The 14860-nt window shown below is 39.3% G+C and overlaps 2 protein-coding genes across 2 annotated transcripts; both read left to right on the top strand.

Moving 5' to 3' along the window:
- The first annotated feature begins 774 nt into the window (after positions 1–774).
- On the top strand, positions 775–10817 carry rogdi (rogdi atypical leucine zipper). The gene is made up of 8 exons (XM_017148445.3): positions 775–800; positions 1558–1682; positions 4621–4754; positions 5148–5219; positions 5279–5410; positions 6139–6296; positions 6369–6699; positions 10069–10817. Exons 1-8 carry the CDS (start codon positions 790–792, stop codon positions 10135–10137), a joined length of 1032 nt encoding a protein of 343 aa, XP_017003934.1. The 5' UTR covers positions 775–789; the 3' UTR covers positions 10138–10817.
- Positions 10818–11319: 502 nt separating this feature from the next.
- LOC108061969 (3 beta-hydroxysteroid dehydrogenase/Delta 5-->4-isomerase) lies at positions 11320–14417 on the top strand. Its single transcript, XM_017148441.3, has 4 exons — positions 11320–11401; positions 12723–13078; positions 13270–13545; positions 13696–14417. The coding sequence occupies exons 2-4, from the start codon at positions 12760–12762 to the stop codon at positions 14295–14297; spliced, it is 1197 nt and encodes a 398-aa protein (XP_017003930.2). The 5' UTR covers positions 11320–11401; positions 12723–12759; the 3' UTR covers positions 14298–14417.
- Positions 14418–14860: the final 443 nt, after the last annotated feature.

Genomic DNA, 14860 nt, shown 5'->3' with positions numbered 1-14860 from the left:
CTAACAATACCACTTATTTCGGTCTCTTTGTATGAATGAAATACTTTTTACTAATAAAGGAATAACCACTTCTGATATTTTATTGAGCCATAAATAAATGATTTAGTATGGCTAGATTTTATATTATAGCCAGTTGGGTTTGCTTTATTTTGACTTGATTTATAAATATAAATAATCAATACAAACATTTCACATATTTTTAGCCTTGATTTTTATAGCCTAATGAAGATTCTTTATAAATGGAAACTTTAATATTAGATTTAATACTATTTTGTATTGCTTTTTTAAAGATTGTACCCATTAGATCTTTAATCATCGCGATGTTCAAAGTAACAAGACTATTATCATGGTTATTAATAAATAGAGCATGTTTGCTTTGACCACTTTATACTGACCTCTTTTTGCTTTCCCTTATTAAATAAATAAATATTATGCTCTTACCATCATCGCCTGACTTCTTGTAGCTTCGGCTGAAGAGAGGCCGCCAGAAGAAAGCTGCCGGGCCGAAAGCTCCCGTCTTAACCACGTTAACTCTACAAGTCTACAAAGCGAGCATTGGTGGTATTTCGTACCGCTGAGTTGAGCGCTGGGCGTCGAGCGTCGAACGTCGTACCGCTTCTACGATTCCGCGATTCCACAATTCTACGATTCCATGACTCCGGGGACTCTCCCTACCGCCGTGAATTAAAACCCACCGAAAACCGAACTATCCGCGAGTTTTCCGCCTTTCGAGAGTCTCGTGATTCGCGATTGATAAAGAAAACAGAGGCCCCCAAATAAATATCCAATATGCCGCAGAGGTAAAGAAAACTAGCTGTACCGTTATTTATATAATAACAGTAACAGAAATTTGTTTGTTTTGGCCTATTCGGTTATTTGGCTCAGTGTGTGTGTGTGGCCAAGAATCGGGAATCAAGAATGCGAACGTGTTAAATGCCGCAAAGCCACAGCCAATGGCCATGCCAATAAAAATTTATGATGGCCTAAACTTTTTAAGGCACCTGCCTTCCATCGATATTCTCTTGGCCTTTTCATTCTTCTTGACATTGGCTTATCAAATAAATTATAAAACTAAATTGGACCTGATAAACGGCCAGTCAACAGAGCTGTTGTAAATTTGTGCGTGTGTGAATAGAAGTATTCCGAGTATTCGTGTGTGTTTGCGGCGATTGTCAAGTTCGCTTGATAAGCGCTTTTCGTGGTCTTTTGTAATTTCAGCCATGATTGAAAACAAAAGCCATTGCCACCGGTTTGACGACACGCGCTGCAGTGAATCCGGGGAGCAGGGGGTTTTTTTTTATGAATTTTAGCTGGCTATACGGGAAAATTCTGCAGTATGGCGGCAGAAACCAGACGCTGACGTCAGCCGCCTGTGACGTGAGTCACAACAATGGCCCGCCAATTAGCACTTGACTTTGAATCAAATCAAGCCGAAATCAGTCGCAAGCATGATAACGAAAAACACAATTGTCCGAAGATCTGAAGAAGCAAACAAATAGCGTGTAAATCGCAGCTAAGCACGTCTAATGTGAATGTCTCTCTGCTCTCTTTTTGAAGTTCCACCAACAACTGGTCGTTCCAGCCACTTCATCGCCAGCGGAGCAGCAGCGGATATCCTCAGCATGTCCTCAATACGGTGCCGGAGACCGCAGTGCTTACCACGCCCCCGCCCACGAGAAAACGTAAGTAACGTACTCTTTCCCAGAGTCATTTGAATTTGGCGCCCAAGCAAGCAGTGCAGCGAGCTGTTAACAGGGGCTGTTAAAATGTACTTTACTTTATTTATTTTGGGGACCGGACCAATCAACGGCGTATAACTATAGGGTTTTAAATATGTTATTATTTCTTGTATATTTCAAACTTTCGTTCATTTTTTTAATTAATTTGGCCCGATTTTTCCACCCATTTATAGGTCGGGTGACTTAACAGTAGCTGTTTAACAGTTTTTTGTTTAACTTGTGCGCTAACCGACGAATCACCCTGTGGGCCTGTTTTGTTCGAGTTTTTGGGCGCAAAATTTGAACTGGTTTGAATTTAAATAGGGCAAATGGCATGAGAACTTTGTTATTTATTCCAAAGTAGAACAAATTTTAATTAATTGTCAAAATCGCTCGAAAAATTAAAACTCAAAGGGGTTTATTTTACCTGATGCAGATATTAATGTTAATGTTTAATGCTAAAAAAAACATCAATAAATCATCGATGCTTTGAAAAAAATATGTTTATTTTGATTTTAGTAAATAAATAAATAGGTAGAATAAAATAGCCCAACTGCAAGACCTTTATGGTTTATACTAGCTATACCCGGAGCGACTTCGTTCGCTCAAAATTAGTTTGCAGTTTGGAAATTAGGTTGTCAGGACTTTCTTATATCTTATTTGCGCGTTTGTTGAAACCCTTTGCGTAAACATCCTTTCTAGAAGATTCTTCAAGAGAGAGATTCCGAAGACTACTGGTAGAGCTATATAAAAAATGAATGCGATCTAAGTAAAAGAAGTGCATTTTTATACCTTCTATCAGTTACAATGTTATCAATGCAATTTTAATTTGCGCGCAAGTTTACACTTGTTTCTAAATTCGAATTTGTTATTTTTAAATTTATTGTTTTGAATGAAACGAAAACATTTGTACACACACGAAAAGATTGACATCCCATACAAAAGTAGCGAAGTAACTTATTATTTTCCGATTCCACATTTGATTGATAATTATTAATTTTAAACTCTTCCAATTTTGCATTGGCTGAAAGGAAATAAATTATTTTATTTGTATTTAAGCACATTATCTACATTCAAATAGAAACATACACACACATTGTGTGTATGTACATGTATTGTACATACATATAAGCAAATCAAAACATATCCAAATATACATATGTACATAAGTATTTGGTCAAAAGTTCGAATCTTAAGATTAATATTGAACTTGGAAACATTTTGGCTTTGCTTACAAAATTTGTAGTAATTTTCTATTTTCTTCCATGGTGGAAATTAAATAAGGTTCTTACTGCTGCTACAAAATGAAAAATAAAACCTAAGCATTTGATCCACAGGACTGACTATTGATCGAAAATCATTTTGATCGGAGTTTAAGTTTTTAAAATCCAAAACAAATTTAACTTAAATTGCCTCTTTCCCCTCCCCTTTCCTTGCAGCACTACCCTTCCCATTTCTTGGCTGTTGCTCTCTCGGCCGTCGCTGGCTTGCCATCCGCTCTCTGGGTTTCGCTCTCTCGGCGGGCTCCCACAAAATGCAACGCAATAACTTAGGAAATCAAAATAAATTCGTTAAAAATACTTTAAAAAAATGTTAAAAACTTAAAAAATTAAACTTAAGCATTTGGGCCATAGAATAACCATTTACCAAAAAATCATCTCGATCGGAGCAGCGGTTTAGATTTTTTAAATCGAAAAGTTAATTTTTAATGTAGCCCCCAAATTATGGGGGATATCGAAATTTCTTTTAGATTTCTAATTAGGCCCTTTCAATACCTAAAATTCTGCAAAATCAAAATTTCGAAATTCCAACCACTTTAGAAGCTAAGCTTAAGTAAATCTAATGATTTTTTGCTCTAAATATGGATATTGGAGCTGTTTGGGGCCACTGGGGGGACATGTCGGACCTTAGTGGGCGCCTACGCCCCCAATGACATACTGTGAAAAATTTTGGCTGCTCTAGCTCTTATGGTTTAGGCTGTGGTCGTATCCCCCTAAAAATCGGTCTTTCATTTTATAATCTTTAGAGATTAAAGCAAACAAACAAAGGCTTTATTCGGAAAAAAATGTAAAAAAAAATATCATCAGTATTGAGGAGATCAGCATATTCACATTTTAGTATTATAGGAGAGTATTATGATATTGCTTAATCCACCGCTTCCCTCCTACGCCACCAATACAGTAAATAGTTTGTTCCATACTTTTTGAATAGCAATTTTTCTTTATTTTTGACCCAATGTGGTGGTGATTTATGAACGATATTACCCCCGCACATGACAATAATTAACTTAAATTAAAACCAATTTTTCGTTAACATGCCTTCCACCGTTTCTTTAAAATTGGTGATGTGACTAAAACATCGATTGCAGATTCAAGCAGGGCTACTAGGTTTTTTAACTTAATACTAAATTAATTTGAATGCATTCTTTTCAATTTTATTTTACAAGTTTAAAAAACAATTCTTTATTGTGTTGGGTTGCATAGCCATTGAAATATTAACAAATTGATTCTGATAAATCTATAAAAAGCTATGGTTCAAAAAGTGCTCGAAACTGAAACCATACATAAGTTCAAAGCTATTTTAAGCTAAGAAAGAGTATAAATAATTTTTAATAAAATAACTGGAAAGAATTTCGTTCAACGACTCGGTTTTTGATTTGCTACATTTTACAACAATTGTATTTGTATAGAAAATCTGATAAACATTACCAATATTTAACAATTCAGCAATCCACAGTTTGGAGAATTCCCTAATTATTCTTTTAAATTACGCGCGCCCTGCCCAGAGTCTAGTATTTAAATGGTATTTTCATGGGTTTTCGCCATACTCGCAGGCTCCTAGCACCTTGCCACACTGCCCTCTTTTTTTAACAACAACAACTGAAATAAAAACAAAATTACAGCGCTCACAATACAAATTGCTGGCGTTGCTGCAGCGGAAAGCGGACACAAGCGCAGATTCTTAGCAGCGCGGAAAAAGCCGAAAAGCGCGATGAAAATGCTCGCGGACACGGAGCGTGAGGAAGCCCTCAACTTGGTGAGTTTTTCGGCTGCTTTTCGATCAGCAGCAGCAGCGAAGATGTGATTGCGAATTGAATCCATGACAACGGCATCGCGGCCCCAAAAACAATAACAAGCGTTGCCAAAAAGAGCGATTAATTGGACTGCTCCGTATATTGACTAATTGATTATCGATTATCGCTGATGTTCTGTTTTCCTGCTTCCTGCTTTTCCCGCCCCACCCACCGCCGCCGCCGCCCACTCGCCGTTATTGATTTGTACACGGAACGTGCTTTGTTTGGCGGCGCTATCGCAAAATGCAAACCACCGACCGACACACATACATAATCTCTGGCTGGCGGGACCACGAAATACAAAATACCAAATATATGGAACTCGAAAATATGCAAAACCCCCCTCGCTCCCGCAGCAAATTGAGTTCGAGTGGGTGCTGCGGCAAGAAGTACACGCGATACTGAAGCAACTGAGGACCATTCTGGTGGTGAGTGAATCTCTAATCAGTTTCCCATAAACCCTTTGTAACTCCTATCGCAATCCCAGGAATGCGCCCATCGGTTTCCGGTGCCCCTGTACGAGAACGAGGGAAAGAAGACTGAGAAGTTCATACTCACCGTGTCGCCCGACCAGCTGAAGGCCGTGCTAACACTAACGGGCGATGCCATCACGCAGGCTGTAAGTATCTCTGGAAACTCCCCTTAAAAGTTATGTTAAAAACCCTCTCAGAACCCTTGATTTTAGGGAAAGTTTTAAGCTAGTTCTGTAATACATTGTTTCCACCCCCAAAAGTAACGAGGTAATAACCCTACTAGTTCCCCAACCGGAACTACTGCTTTTCTTAAAAGAAACTAGTAAAAACGAATAAGTTATAGGTGAAGAAATTCTGTGTAAGCTCTTTCTGTAGAGATGATTCAGTCTTTGGGTATACGGTAACTCCCCCGAAAGTGATGGGAAATACCCCTAGAAGTACCAATAAACAAACCATAAACTAGATAGAAAGAAATTGACTCGGTGAAAATATTATAACGATCTTTAAAAATGATTCATTCTCAAGTTTTATAGAATGTATTGAAACTCAGCTTATAAAAACCCTATTAGAAGTTTAGTTTCCATAAATAAACATTTCTTTTGACGTTTTTAAATGTATAATGTATAAAAATATAAAATTTGATTTAACATGTATCTGTTCCTAGTACTCTTTCCGTATTATTACGTCATGATACATTCAAGTACATGACAAGTTTTACAAATCATTTAATAATATAATTATTTTCCTTATCTTTTGGTGACATACATAGTATGAGTATATTTTCCATGAATCTAATAAATTAAATAGACACAGCGAGTGATACCTTTACCATCTATTTCCAATAAATATACTAATGCCGAACTCCCTTCCCCAGGACATTAGCTTTAAGCTGTGCAAGGCCCCGAGCCAAACGCAACGTACCTCCATCACACATGACTCGCCCTGGAAGCTGCAGCAGGTCCAGGATGCGGCCAACCATCTGCAGACCGCCATCAATCACATAGACGATGTCGACGACTCTTATCACTTCAAGTGAGTCACGTTTTGTTTTGCCTGAGCTTTACGATTTGAGGTTGTACTTATACGCCCATGTTCTCCGTCCAGAACCTCCGACGAAGTGCTGCATGTGATAGGCAACATTCTGGATGCCCTGCAGCGGGGAAGGAACAGCCTGCTGGTGCCCAAGAAGAAGCCCATCGACGAGCTGATCAAGGGGCGCAACATGAAGTCGCTGGTGCCCAATCTGCCCGAGGACCTGGCCGTAAGCTTCTACCTGCAGAGCCACAAGCTGATCATTGCTGTCTACCAGCTGCTGAACAACCAGGGCACCATGCGCTTTGACTCCCGCCAGGCGGAGGCCTCCGTCCAGTGGCTAAACGACGTGCTGCTGCTGCTGATGAATGGCCAGAAACTGTGCCAGCAATTAAAAGACAAGGTGAGTCGCAGGTGAAGCACCGGAAGTGGGCAAAAGAACGCTTGATTTGTATGGCTGCACACAAAGCCACAAAGTTGCAGAGGCGGAAAGAAGGGCAGGCACGTATAGAAGACAAATAAAAAGTATCCAAGCTAATTAACTAATGATCATTCTTTGATATACTACGAAAGTAGATTCCCCATTCGATGGTCTGTCTATGCTCAATTTTTATTTAGAAATTATGAGTATTATATCATGTCACTTGTTGTACCTGAAGACCAATATCATCCAACTTTGGAATTGACAATTGGCCTCCCCTGTACTGATACCCTTTCTCCTTTAGTTCCTCAAACTAAAAGGAGATGCTTTCGTAAATGTGACTATAATAAACTAAACTACATGATTTCTCAATATAATTGGACTGATTTGTACAATTGCATGGATATTGACAGTGCAACTGAACTTTTCTATAGAGTTTTAAACACTTTCTTTGACGAATGCGTACCTGACAGTCTTCCTCCGAAGCTAAACAGGCCTCCTTGGTTTAACAATGAGCTTCAAAGACTTAAAAATCTTAAATCCAACACTTATAAAAAGTATAAAAAAACGGGAAAGCCATCTGATTTTGCGAAATATGTTGTGGCTCGTTCAGATTTTAATGTTCTCAACAGTCATTGCTATTCCATGTATTTAAATCGATGTAAATTCGAGTTTTCAAATGATCCGAAGCAGTTTTATAACTTCGTTAATGCCAAGCGTAAGTCTTCGGCATTGCCTTCATCGGTACGTTTAAACTCAAAAGAGGCATCGTCGGATTCTGAAATTGCGGATTTATTTGCCGAGTTTTTCCAAACTACTTATAGTTCGGCTGCTTGGTCAAACCCTACCTACCCTAACCACTTAAATAGGGCTAATTGTATTTTTACCCCTGTAATTACCGAAAGTTCTCTTTTAAAGGATTTAGCAACAACAACGCCAACGTATTCTCCCGGTCCTGATGGACTCCCTGGGAGTGTGCTTAAGTTTTGTGCTTCAACCATTTGTAAACCGATTCTTAAACTTTTTCATTTGTCTATTTCATCATCAGTTTTTCCAACTATCTGGAAGGACTCTTTCATTATTCCACTCCACAAAAAGGGTGCGAAGGCGGATGCTCAGAATTATAGAGGCATTTCTAAATTGTCGGCAATTCCTAAAGCATTTGAATGTATTATTACTTCTCATTTGCAGCATTTATGTTCCTCGCTAATATCACCGTGTCAGCATGGTTTTGTTAAGCGAAGATCGACCACCACCAACCTTCTTGAACTATCATCTATTGTAATAAATGGATATAAGAATAACATGCAGACTGACGTTATATACACCGATTTTAGTAAGGCCTTTGACTCTGTTAACCACTCTCTCCTTTTATTCAAATTAGATCAGCTTGGGTTCCCATGTAATCTATTAACTTGGATTTCAAGTTACTTGAATGGTAGGACTCAGAGGGTTATATTTAAGAGCGCTGTTTCTAAAATGATCAACGTGACATCTGGAGTTCCTCAAGGTAGTCATTTAGGCCCTTTGCTGTTTACTTTGTTTATTAACGATCTTCCCTCTATCGTAGCTCATTCTCGTGTACTAATGTACGCTGACGATGTTAAGCTTTGTTTATCATATAAAGATGTAGGGTCCGGTTTCAACTTACAGTCAGATATTGATTGTTTTCAGGGATGGTGTGAGTACAACCTTTTAAATCTGAACTGCCTTAAATGCAACGTTATGACTTTTTACAGGGGCACTCCTACGTTTGTTAGTTATTCTCTTCAAAATACACCACTCGACCGTATATATTCAATTAACGATTTAGGTGTTCTTCTCGACCCAAAACTTAAATTTGATTGCCACATAATGGCCACTGTCAATAAAGCTATGAGTGTTTTCGGGTTTATAAAGCGTTGGTCAAAGGAATTTGATGACCCTTATACAACCAGATTATTATTTACCTCCCTTGTCCGTCCTATTTTGGAATATTGTTCTTCAGTTTGGAGCCCACAATATCAAGTGCACATCGACCGTATTGAGTCGGTGCAAAAAAAATTCCTTCTTTTTGCCCTTCGTAGTTTGAACTGGGATCAAAACGTAAGGCTACCTTCCTACCAGAGTAGATTACTATTGCTTAATTTACCTACACTTGAAAACCGTAGAATAATGCTTGGTACTATTTTTATGCAAAATCTTATAAGAGGTGATATTGATTCCGTAGAACTGGTAAACCGTTTAACTTTTAATGTTCCCGTTAGACTAACACGAAATTATTACCCTCTTAATTTGCCTCGATGTACATCAAATTTTACTCTGCATGAGCCTTTTCGTGTTCTATGTAAAAATTATAACAATCTTTATCATTTAATTTGCACTTCAACATCTATCCCCGTATTGAAAACTAAAATTTTATCTCATTTGCTTCAATCTTAGTTGTAGTATTTGTAGTATTTGGTTTCATGTCTTTTCCTCGCGAACTCGCATTTTTGCCCTAATTGATAAAGGGTCCCGCGCGTAACAAGCACGTGCTTGGTATCGTTGGGCCACTTGTTTGTACTGCTCGTAGTGCATCAACGTCCATCATTAAATGTTTGCCCCCCGCATTCCCAAAAAAAGAATTCTTGTTCTCAGCGGGTTTGAAGTATACACAGAATAAGTCAATTATTTCCTAGTGAAACAACAAATGTATTCTTCATGGCTACACAAAAAGAAAAAATTGCTATAGATCGAAAAAATCTGCTAACAAAACATGTAAAGTTTATTTATAAATCCTAAATATAGTCTTTTATATTTTCGTCAGTTATTAATTTATTAATAGAATATTGTTATTCCTAAATAATTTGTTTTTTATCTATAGGCTTATTAGTAATAGCGTGATTTTTCGCTCGGTACATCTTTGAAAAACGTAATGATAGGATGTTTTGACTGCTGGCTCTTAGGAAGATCAAAGTTCTATTATTTATAGGTCAGAATATATCAATAGCGCTGAGCAATTACTATCCACCCACGCAATTTTCCTACTTGAAACACGCCCACCCAAGTGACGACTATTTTTGGAATTAGCCGGCACTGATAAGGCGTCTGCTCTTGAACTGATATCACAGCGATTCGCATCGGCGTGCTCACATGTGCCGAGAGCCGCAGATGCTGTCCCATTTTGCGCGCCCACAAGATGCTGCCAAGTTCTATTTGGTTGCTGGCCAACTGCCAGGGCCACGCTGCAGTTCTTGACTGTGACGCAAGTCGGCAATTAAAGTGGCCAATATGGGGATTGGCACAACTATGGCAAATATGGGGGATTGGGCTGGGCCCTCGAATGAGTTGTGGGTGTATTTTTAATTCAATTTTTCTACTCTTCCGCAGATATCTGTGTTTTCGGTGTACAAAGATTTCACAGTTGGCTCGCGTTCGCCCTCAGCGCTTTCCTATTAGGAATAGGAGTAGGAATCGGGAACGGATACTTCGATGGATGGCAACTGTGGAACGGCGACAGAAACAATAACAACAATAATAGCTAATAAAGAATCGTACTTGTAATAGCGAAGTAAATAATGTTAGTTGAAATGTTGCTACTGGAAACGGCACACCCATAATGCTATACACCCATGCATACTATTCTATACAATACTATACCACACTATACACTATACTACTGTATACAGTACAGAGAGTTATATACATACAACTAGTTTAATGTACACGATCAACATTCAACATTCATGTTAAATTACGATTTACGATTACGTAGAACCTGAGTTCATCGCTTCACGTCACTCCAATTATGCATCAAAATGCATCTAAATAGCATTAGGCTGAGAATTCAGAATTGAGAACGGAAAATGTTTGTGAAAACCAATTGTGTTTTGTATGTGTAACTAAAAGAAATTGCTAGATAATTATAGTTTATTCGTACGTGTAATTTAATGTAATATACTATGTCCCATTATTTATGTTTGCGAAGATGCAATGGAATCCACCAAGTCAGCAGTCAGTCGGTACTTAAAGTCGGTACTTACAACTTATATACGCCCCCTACACCCAAGTACATACGGATGGGGCACCAACATCGGCATTTACATGATATTGTTGTAATAAACCAAACCGAACCGAAATGTGAACAGAATTTTTAATTGTACTAAACACCGTTTTGTATTCGTACTCGTAATTGTATACCCCTAATCGTATTCCCCGTACTCGTTAATGGTTAATGGTTAAGCGCGCCTAATCCTAATCTAATCCAAAGTCATTTGTATCAACGGCCTTTACTTCTTGTTTACTTTATACATCTACCAGGGAGTTTATGAAGATATAGAAAGTTATGGAAAGAGATGCAACGAAAACAATTACCACTGTACTTATTGAATATTGCAATTGCCTAAGCACCCCCTAAATGCATGGGAAAAGAAGACAACTATTTATGTAATCACTAAGCGTACTTACTGTCCACATTCATTTACTTGTTGTTGAATAAAAATTACCTTTTACCAAAACGAAATGTACGTATTTTGAAAAGCTTTCGATTTCGCGCGCCAAAGCACGATTGCTGCGATCGATAGAAGCGATGGCGATAGCGATAGCCAGGCGGTTTGGCAACGCTCGTTTCGGTTTTAGCCAGTTTTGTTTATGGCCAACAAACAGTTTTAAGTCAGCAGGCAAGCCCAAAGGTTTGCAAACCCAAAAGAGCTCCCTTCTTCTGGTAAGCGGAGTTTCCTAGTCGTTCTAGATGGACAAGTGCCTTTAAATTAAGTGGCCAAAATGGTCAGGCAAAAATGCCAAATTTAAGTGTTGACATGCATGTCGAAAGAGACGCGGAAACCAGTTCGCGGTAATTGTTTTGATGCTGTGTTGTAATCTCTAAGCCAGCCCAGCGTCAACATTAGCACATTTAACAATGTTTCTCTTTGCTGCCAAAGTTTCTGGTGTTGCCGCTGTAGATGTTGCTGCTGTAGATGTTGCTGTTGCAGATGTTGCTGCTGCTGCCGTTACCAATCGTGTGTTGTTTCTTTTTTGACTCTGCTCAACGGCCTTTGCTGCTGGACTGCGTCTAATAAAATCACACAAAAGTTGACCGTGGCCAAGTAACACACTAAGGGGAAATAGAAATCGAAAGCTGTGGTGGCAAAATGTCAATGGACTTTTATCTTGATTTAAATTTACATATGAGTTTTCCTTACTTTTTCCTTTTGTCAGTAACAAGTTTTTCCCAAATCTTTGACCCTTTTGGCTATACAAAGTTGGACAAGTCAGCTTTCAAAACCCTTTTATTTCGCCATATTTGGGTAATTTAATAATGAATTTAACAGTCATTTTCGGCAATCTAAAAATATGAATGCCATTAATACCATTAGAAATAAGGTCACGATTCAAGAGGAAGTAAAGGAAAGGAATAGTAGTAGTTTCCATTAGTTTTTATTATTAATCAATGTTTTAAGTGATCTTGATCTTGATCACCTGATCTTGAGATCAAATGACTACAATTAATTCATATATCAAAACAACTTTTTGATCAATTAGATTAAGAATATCTTTTACTATTCTATTATTAAAGAAGTTTTTTAAATGAGGGTTTATTTTATGAGTATAAAAGTAGGTATCCAAAAACATAGTTTGGAATAGAGTTCAAGTGAAAGCTTGGCATATAAGTATTTCCTCTAATTTAAAATAAGTAGATTACACACAGTATGAAGACAAATAATTCCAGTAATCAGTGAAATTTGGATTACACAAACTATGAATTATAAGTACACACATATGCATAGGATAGGAGCCACCTTTATTGTTATTAGCCAGTCAGAGCGTCACGTAAGCCGAGCATCTGAAAACGCGCCGAGTCACTCGGAAACCTGCTCCGCTGACCCTCGAAGAAGGTCGCCGGCTGATGATGAGCCAGTTTATGTGTGATATCAAAGTGGCCGGGTTTATGGGGCTGCCGACCATAAAAGCCACTCTCACGGAAACTCCACTTAACTACTTAAGCTTAAGCCAGTCGAGCTAACCTGCAGTCGGTCTCGTTGCAGTTAAACCAAAAACCAGTGCACTTTGACCCCGGACGCAATGAGTAACAAAGGCGGGGAAGTGGTACTCGTAACCGGCGGCAGTGGATTTCTGGGTCAGCACCTTATCAAGCAGTTGCTGGAGCGGAAGGAGGAGCTGGGCATAAAAGAGATCCGCTCGCTGGACATAGTGCCCTACAAGAACAACATCGGCCATGAGGAGACCAAACTGCTGCGCACCTTTGTCGCCGATATCGGAGGCGATCGGGAGGCACTCAATCCCATCTTCAACGGGGTGGACGGGGTGTTCCACTGCGCCGCTTCGGTGAAAATCGAGTATCCGCCCAACTACGACGAACTGGAACGCGTGAATGTGAACGGTGAGTGAGCAGATAAAGTACCACATAAGAAAGGTAATTCGAGGTTCCATTTCCTTGATTATGGGCCCTAAAAGACTTTGATTTTATTCCTATTAGGTGCGCTAGTAAAGTAGCTAACTTTCGGAAAGATACTATATTTAAAGTCATACAAATATTTTAAAATATTTCTATTACTATACTATCTATTTTAGGCACCCTGGCGGTCGTCGATCTGTGCATCCAGAACAATGTCAAGCGTCTGGTTTATACGAGTTGTACATCCGTTTGCTTTGTGCCCTTTAAGGGGCGTAGTACCTTTTCGGCGGTCATTAACTCCACGGAATCCAAGACAGACACTCCCACGCTCGACAGTTCCACTCTGTGGGAGCAGGATAACCAGTTCCTGATACCGGGATACGCCTCCAGCAAGCTGAGAGCGGAGAACATAGTGCTCAACTCGAATGGAGCTCCTCTGCAGAACCAGCAAGGTAAATCTGATCAAATAGATACTCGAAGATTTCAAAAAAATCGATCCATTTACTATATTCTAAAGTGAATTCGACAACAAGGATTTTGAGGAAATTGAAGTAGCTTAGCAAACATTTAATAGGTACCTAATTTTCTTGTATTGCTTTTAGAATATCTGGCAACCAGCGCCATTCGTGCCCCACTGACATATGGCGAGTGTGATTCCCACTTCATCACGGAGGTCTTTGAGTATCTTTCGACCCGCGGATGGGTATTCCCAAGGATCGCGGGCGTGGGAGGAAAGCAGCAGTTGGTATACGCTGGAAATGTGGCCTACGGACATATCTGCGCCTACAAGGCCCTGAAAGTATCCGATAAGGCGGTGAACGGACTTCCCGTCTTCGTGACCGATGATACGGGCATCAACGATGTCTCCCGATTTGTCCAGAAGATGGCCGTGCTGGGCGAGCGCTTCAAGGTGAAGACCAGCTGGTGGTACGTGCCGCACTTCCTGTTCTTCTTCCTGGCCTTCCTGCTGGAGGTCGTGGTCCGGGTGGCGTATCCCTACACCAAGTATCGCCTGCGCTACTCCCTTCGCGCCCTCGCCTCCTACACGTCGTCGATGCTTATGTACAACCGGCTAAGGGCCTCCATCCACATGGACTACATGCCCCTGTTCGATCCGGATGCGAGTGCCGAGCGGAGTGCCAAGTGGTATGCCAGGTGGTGGGACGAACGGCAGCAGGCCAAGAAGCTCAAGAAGTCCAGCTGAGTGGCGCTAATCCCGCATTACGATAGTGTACTACCCGATATCCTGAGTGGGTTTGTCTTTACTGCCCCGCTTGATGTCCTGTAAATATCCTGTTAAATAAAATGGTTGTTGTTCGTTTTACGAAGTCGTGTTTCAGTTTTCTCGGCTGCAGCTTCTCGAATTGTATGTGTTTTAAGAACAACTGCTTGGATATGAAATGTCTAGTTTATCTAGCCAGGATGAACAAATCAGATTGACAACTCCGATTAAAATAGTCATATGAACTAAACTATTGTACAAAAATTCTATACTATTGAGTATCAATTTTGCCTCAATAAGATGACCATTAAATTAATACTTTCGAAAGTATTAAATTTAATAATTCGGTATAGAATTTAGACTACATAAGTATTAAATTAGTAAAGTACAGATTTTATTCTATTTGGTATCAATACCTAGTAGATTCATTTTGATAATGGAAAACTAAAGAATTCGATTTAGTTGGAACCTGAAAGACAATAAGCAATTTAAATAAACAAACCATAAAAAATAGTCCCCTCGTCAACCCAGAAAAAAACACTTGG

The sequence above is a fragment of the Drosophila takahashii genome, chromosome 3L (genome assembly GCF_030179915.1).
Source record: "Drosophila takahashii strain IR98-3 E-12201 chromosome 3L, DtakHiC1v2, whole genome shotgun sequence".
Classification (NCBI taxonomy): Eukaryota; Metazoa; Arthropoda; class Insecta; order Diptera; family Drosophilidae; genus Drosophila; species Drosophila takahashii.
Note: the sequence above shows the minus strand (reverse complement) of the source record. Positions and strands in the feature narration are given on the sequence as shown.